Source organism: Medicago sativa, chromosome 3, assembly GCF_051527215.1.
Source record: "Medicago sativa cultivar Bolivia chromosome 3, Bolivia_mono, whole genome shotgun sequence".
In the NCBI taxonomy this organism is placed as follows: domain Eukaryota; kingdom Viridiplantae; phylum Streptophyta; class Magnoliopsida; order Fabales; family Fabaceae; genus Medicago; species Medicago sativa.
Genome location: NC_140751.1, coordinates 74,170,645 through 74,178,235, shown reverse-complemented (window position 1 = coordinate 74,178,235; position 7,591 = coordinate 74,170,645). Strand labels below are relative to the sequence as shown.

At 37.1% G+C, this 7,591-nt stretch overlaps 1 protein-coding gene across 1 annotated transcript; it reads right to left on the bottom strand.

Annotated features, from left to right (window-relative positions):
- Positions 1-834: 834 nt before the first annotated feature.
- On the bottom strand, positions 835-6,161 carry LOC146940092 (uncharacterized). The gene is made up of 5 exons (XM_085753706.1): positions 5,153-6,161; positions 4,162-4,934; positions 3,972-4,061; positions 1,882-2,631; positions 835-1,355 (listed from the first exon to the last, which is right to left on the bottom strand). Exons 1-5 carry the CDS (start codon positions 5,250-5,252, stop codon positions 1,215-1,217), a joined length of 1,854 nt encoding a protein of 617 aa, XP_085609832.1. The 5' UTR covers positions 5,253-6,161; the 3' UTR covers positions 835-1,214.
- Positions 6,162-7,591: the final 1,430 nt, after the last annotated feature.

Here is a 7,591-nt window from a genome sequence, read left to right as displayed (position 1 = left end):
TTCGGACATTTTTTTGACTGAAAACCAATCCAAACCGAACCGTTACACCCCTAGCTGTAATGAACTATTTTTTTCTATTAAAAAAATCGTCTTCGAGAGACCAAGACAATCACGTTGTTTACATTTTGGGGATAGAGTGTAAAATGAACTAGGTTGATTTCTCTTTCTTATACGATTCTTAGTGTACTTCGTACTGGCATATTGAGGCCCCACAGGATGAACATAGACAGTCTACGTATGACCAATCCAAATGTATACCACGATGCTAGGAGGGGGCCTATAGTGAAAAGCTGTGATGACCAAATGTATACCACGATGCTAGGAGGGGGCCTATAGTGAAAAGCTGTGAAATCGCATTGTTCCTTTCGTGACCAAAAAAAGAAGCATGATTGCTATAACGTTTCTTTTCTAGAGAACAAAACAGACCATTTAGCCTAAGCCCTAAGTTGTCTTGCCTAAGCCCTAAGTTGTCTTCGTTATGATTGAGAGAACAAAACAACAAATACCCAGCTGTGCTTGTGTATAGAACAGAACAATCCTCTAGTCCCACGGATGAAACGAGGGAATGTTTGTAGTATTAGGGGTAATGTCTTGGACCTAATGTTTAACTTACATAATCGTATATCTTTTTGGCTTTAACCCAAAAAAAGGTTGAAAAAGGACGAAAAGAAAATAAAGAAAGCGAAAGAAAACAGATTTAGACTTGGAATATGCATGATGTGTTTGCATATCACATTCTTAATATAGAGAATTTTACACTGCTACGGTAGGTGCGATAAAAAAAAGTGAACTCATGACAGCGAAACAAAAAAAAAGCATCAACAAGAACTTAAATTGATAAACTTCTAATTTTGTTTGTTTGTAAATTTACCAAAAAAAGTCATAAACTTTTATCATTTAAAATCAAACCCTCTTGAAAGAAAAACGTATATGAAAGTACCCCAAAAGATGAAATTGCCCAGCACCTTCCTGCAGACAAAATAACCCCTACGCTACTACCACTACCCATATTACTTTTACCACGCCTCAGAACAAAAAAAATCCCCTGTTAAGCAGGCAGGCAGGCTTGAGGCACCTGTAACTTATTGCAATATTTGCAAACGCATGGTTCCAAACAAAACCCACCCTCTTTTTTCCCCCAAATCACCAGCCTTCTATAAAAACAAAAGAGAAGAATGTTACTAGCCAGATCTATTCATGATACAACCAATAGTTCAAACTTCAGATCCAGAGTCGGAAGTACTCGACCCAGCAGAAGCTCCATTCAAGTTAGTAGCATAAGATTCAAAAAATTTGGACAACTTTGGCTGCATGCCTGGGCATAGCTTTAATGTGGTGGTGCCCATTTTCAAGCACTGCAAAACAAAAGTCAACAAAGAATAAGTTTTAGTTTAGACCAACATGAATTGATAACACCATTAAATTTATCCAGAGCTACTACAAGATGCCTCCATCAAATTTGCTATTATATTTTACAAATCAGTTTAGCCTTGAACAGAAAGGGTAGTTTTGAACCCATTTCATTCAATGAAGAAAACCCCCCCCTTTTTTAAAATGGCAATGAAGAGAAACCTCTACCTTCAAAAGGGCAAATTTGGTAATATTAGATGCATCGTAAAACTTGGGTGCAATTACTTGTGTGCCGTTTTTACTGTCTCCTCTTGACAATTAACACATGGACTGTGCATCCAATCCAATAATTAAAGTAACTTTAAGCCTAAATATAATTTAAATTCAATCCATGTGACATGTTATAATTGGTGAACAAAAGACAAGGAACAACACCCAAGTTTCCCCTTAGAGAGACGCATAGAGATTTTCAGCAACCTCCAATTCATAATGATCTCCATAAAAAACAGGATAAAAGTAGTTGATGCTCACCTCCTGATAAAATGTATTGATCTCCTCTTCTGTGAGGCCTTCATCCTCATCACCAGAATCCTCCTCCCAGCCAAGAGAACGCAGAAATGCAACTTCTTCCTCATCGGGAGTTGAATCTTTCAAGCTGATGTTGGGAAGTCTGTGATTCTCCAAATGGGAATTACCATTACTAGTCACTTCAGTACTATTTCCAAGATCTTGAAGACTTGCAGGGGGTCCAACTGCTTCCATATTCACTTCACCAGATTTGTTAGATGTGGCAGATGAAACCACGGAGCTAGAATCCGGAAGAACTGAGGAGTTCAGAGTTTTCCTCTTAATGAGATTGAAGAAATCATGTCGGCTCTTCACTTGAGAAGCAAACTGTTTCTTATCTGCAGTTGAACCTAATTTCAGGTCCAAAGAAGCTGGCTTCCGCTCTGTGGTGGATTTATGGTTATTTGGGTTCCTCAAAGGCGCAGAAGCAACTGCAGAAGGAATAGCCAGATGATTTCCAGGTTTGCTGTTAGAATAATTTGTTGGAGTTGAGGCATCCTTTGCCGTAGGAGAAACACCATTTTCCCATACCACAGATTTAAGATCAGTGAACTTCCCAGATGTCTTTGGAGCATCACCTTTGGCGTTTCCATTGCGGACAGAATGATTAACAATATGCAATGCAGAGGGTTGTTGTGGCACACTCTTGGCAGCCATATTCATCTCAGAATTTCTGAGAGTTGCCTTCGGTTTAGATTTTTCAGAATTATTAACCTGAAAAAATATCCCAAAATCACCAAAGATTTAAGAAAAAACCAATCATTTACAAAATCGAAATGAAGACAACAAATAAGATGTTATAAGTATAACAACTTCCAGTAATTATGACATACAAAGAAAACCTGAGAAAAATTTCAATGCATCCACAGGCTAAGAACAAAAGGGAAAGATAATATTACATAATTCAATGTTAGTGACATATATCCACAACCCTCATAATTATACAACAGTGGGGCAGCAACCAGCTTGAGCATGCAAAAATCAGTATCCACTGATTAGTGTTTTGGTAGACATGATAGAAACCACAACACAAAGCATACAAGTACTGTTTTCCATTTGCCTAATAACCAAAGTAGAACATGGATGTAAAAATGGTAAACTTTGGCTCAACTTAAAAGATGAAACAAAAAAGAATACAACACAACAAGCTATGTGGCTTCATTTTGTCCGTCAAATGCACTATAATGTGAATGTAATAAAAAAGGTGAAATCATGTAGCATTTGTAGAATTAACTGCACATTCATAGACGTTGATTAGTGCACATTATACATGCAAGAATCACTAAAACAAAAACCATCTGGTTATACAAGTGTACTGCATCATGATTCAAATTCAGGCAACAAAATCACACCTAAGAAAGAAAAACCTTCAAAAGTTCAAGCTTCTGATGCTACTGCTACTAACAATCAAACTGTTCAAGCTTGCAGACTAGAATTCTTACTGTAAATCCATGTTAGAATAGAAATATAACAGTTTAATGAAACAATAAAAAAGAGGGATGGGAAAATGCCAAATATGTGCCACTGATAGAGGGCAGCTAAGAGGGTAATAAATAGTAAACAACTTATGGCTTCTATAATACCACTCTAACCTTAAATTTAAGCAAGAAGCAATCAAATAAAAGAGCCAAACATTGCAATGTTGATAAGTTATTTGCATTTTCCACATGCATTATAAACGCAGTAAGAAATAAACACTAACAAACTTCATGTCGTTAATTTCTGACATTGTGCTCATTCTAAGTCTAGTGTCCTCCCTAGAAACCCACCCTCAGTAAAGCATCGATTTTAAAACTTCTGGCACTTTTCAAATTTTCTACTTCAACTAGGTGTTTACCATTAAATAACGCCCCATAGCAAGAAAAAGAAATGGATCGAACGCAAGTGCAAAACCACTTCAGGAAATCCTATGCCCTGGTAAAAGCTAAGACAGACCAATTTTCGCAATTCAAACAACAACAACAACAACAACCAAGCCTTATCCCACTAAGTGGGTTCGGCTAATTTTCGCAATTCAAACCAATAAAAAATATTTCAAAAGGCACTTTACTCACCAAAGCCTTAGGCATTGATGGTGTCACTGGAATCAACTGTCTTGACTGCTTAATAGCAAGTTCTTCAAGCCTTTGGGTTTTGACCGAAACCTACAATTGATATACACATTACTAGCTGGTCATTTAAATAAATGAAATCATTATATTTAAAAGAATGATACAGAAAGTGACAGAGAGCTAGCTCAACTACCTGAGGAATTGACTGAGATCGAGATGGAGCCTGCACCAAAGCTTCAGCCATGTTAAGACCAACTGATGTACTTGAATGTACAGACCCAGAGGTTGGAGTAACAGTTTGTTGCGCTGTTGGAGACCCGGTACTACTGCTTCCAATCTTAGAAGGTACTTCTGCTAGTGCAGAAGTCCACCCTTCTCCGCCAATCAAAGATGAACTGCCAACAGGTAGAGATTGACTGGCAGTACCACCCAAACCCAAACCAGGAGATGCAACTCTGCCTATTTCAGCTGAACCCGGCCTTTCATCTCCTCCAAGTGATGGAAAATCCTTATCAAAAACAGCTTTGTGAAAGCTGCTACCAATACTACCCCCAGAAAGCACATCATTGCCGTTGCTCTGGTTGCAATTGCTACCAGATTTTGTATCTACTGTCCCTCTGTGGTTCACGGGCTCACTCTGCTTCCTGGAGACCAATGAATGAGAACGCCTCAAAGTATCCCTCTCTGTCCTTCCAGCGAAGAGGTCAGCCAATGGTTCAGAACAGTTACGATCCCAGTGGTCTAAAAAATGGGATCTATCTTTATCTCTATCCCTATCTCTATCACGGTCCTTATCACGATGATTTCTGTTGAAACTACTATAAGCATGCTTTGCAGAGCCATTGATAGCACTCCTCCGAGAATTTGACGAAAATGTCCGTTCAAGAAACACGGAACGAGGACTATCAAAATCACCAGCTGTCTTAGAAGATCTATTCCTTGTATGATTGGCTACACTATGAGAATCTACACAACAATGTTAAACCTATTAATAAATAATCATTTCCCTTCCTCACAGAGATAACTTTCTCATATAATAAACTTATAAATGCATTCCAAAGTTTTACATTTCACATGTAAGATTCTATCTAATTCTACTATTAAAAAAAAAAATGCATGCTATTATAAATTGATAAAAATTAAAGCATAAAAAACACGAAAACTATCAAGGAAGTTGAAATTACCAGTATGATTAGACGAAGATGCAAAATGGGGGGATGAACTGGCAACACTTCCAGCACTTCTCAACCATTGTGGAACTAAAGCAGGTTCACTTTTTTCCATAATGAAAATTGAACATCATCAGAATGTTGCCAACAAATGCAGAACCACCTTCACCACCCCCAACCCTAAAACAACACTGTTGTTATACTCTGAATACTAACCTAAACTATTCACCCCTCATTTTCCCTCAGTTCTAGAAACCCTAAAAAATTAATCCCAAATTCACGGTTGTAACGGCTCCAACAAAGCCGCAATCTCGAAACACAAGACAATGCCGTAAAGGAAAAGGTTCTCTAAACCTCCATCTTCAATTAGAAAGATTGATTCAACCAAAACCTAGAAAAATCAGAGAATCATAATCTCTATCTCCCAAGAGAAAATCGATTCTCACACCAAAAAGCACAATACGAAAACAATGATGAAACTCTTAAAAATCGATTAACGAAACCATCCAAAGAATTAAGCACAAATTTATGAACCGATTGAAAACCCTATACAGGGCGAAAAATGCGTCTCGAAAGAGAAACCCTAGAATTACACGCACGTGCAATAGAAACTATTCCAAAACCTAGGGTTACAGAGAGAGAAAGAGAATTTTGGGAATTGAAAAACGAAAGCGAGAGAGAGAGAAATGGTTTCGATAACCCTAGATAGTTTTTTAAAGCGAGTGAGTGATTTTGATTAATCGATGATAAGGATTAAAGAAACGCAACCGTTTCGATAACCGTTTTGAAATAAGAGTGATGTTGTTGTGAGAATGCGTTTCGAGTTTTATCGCAAAGTGTTGTTGAATTGTTTTGGGAATGAGGTTGGTTTTTGTTTTTGTTGAGAGTGTTGTTGAGAGTGGAAGGAAGTTAGAAAAATAGGGTTTTGTTTTGTTGTTGATTTGTTTGTGCGATGTGGTGTGTGTGTGTGAGAGAGAATGCGAGAGAGAAGGTGTACTGTTAGTTTTGTGATGCTCTTCAGAATGAATGAAACGTATCAAGAACACCCTCTTCAAATATACAATTTTTTAATTTGGGAAAATATTTATTTCATTTTATTATTATTATATTATATACTATGTGTGAGATTGACCAAAAGTCTGTGTGTGTGAAAAAAAGGAAGTATCCCTCACTAATTTTGTACCAAAAAAAGAGATATCCCTCTCTAGTTATTCTGACTTTTCTTTTCCTAGTTGTAGCCTCTCAAATTCTAACCCTCACCGATCTTTCTTTGAACTTTCGTTTTTTTCTTTTCTTGTTGAATAAGCAAAATTTGGGGTATGGTTGGTTGTGATCTTTCTTGACCACGGATGGACGGTGGGGGTGAGAGACATCCAAGCAAAATCTCTCACTCTCCTCTTTTGTTATAATGCATGAAAAAAAATTAAATATAATCCTCTTGTATTCTAAGAATTAGACAATGAAATGTTTAGATAAATATAATTCTTGCAGTTAACATTTGTGAGAGTTGGTCCTTTTGGGAACATCCGATAAAATTGGAACATTTGTGAAAGTCGGATGAGCTAAATAGGGCCGCATGTTAACTTTTTTGGCGCTGATCTTAACCAAAATGATGAGATCATCCTTAATGTGGTAAAAGTCGGCGAGGATGAAATGACACGAGGCCAACTATTTCCCTTTATGGAGAAAATTTGTCAATTAGTCCAGTGATTTGTAGATATTGATTGAACGGAACAAAACACTTGAGTTGACAACCAATAATGAAGGAAGGAAACATGTTCTTGATCGGAGCAACACATTTTGTTTTGGCATAAATCATAATGCTTAATGAAAGTCGCATGACAATAAGCTTTTACGGGGTTATTGGAAGTAACGAAAGAACTCATGATCTCGTTGTTAGAACATTCCACATGGGACATGAAAGTTATAAGTGGTAAAACTCCAAAAATAGGAGGTTGCTGCCACCATATGAATGTCAACCTTGACAGGATGCCAGGACATTTTGACAAAGTCAACGATGTCGAGATAGTCTGGCAAAGGCTTTTTAGCTTTCCCGACTTTGTTGAGCTAATTCAAATACCTAGGAGGGATGTTATGAATTAGAGGATTTCATGGTTCTAGATCAAATGCAATGGAAAGATAGATTGTATAGTTCTCTCTATGAGTCATCACAAAGATGCAAATGAATAAAAGATATGAAATAGTACATAGGTGTAGCTTATTTATAGTGATTTGGAGTAACTAACTTTCTACATATATAACTTGCTCTCCAAGTTATCTTCTTCACTATACTCTAATAAGGGACAAATAGTAAGAGGCATTCTTCCAGTGGTTTATTTATCGTGAAGTAAGAAACAATGTTATAGTTTAACAGAGAAGCAAAAATTGTCTTGTTCTTTCAGCTAGGGAAATGAGGTTTAAGAGTCTCTAAAATACCTTTAGGACCAATGTGAG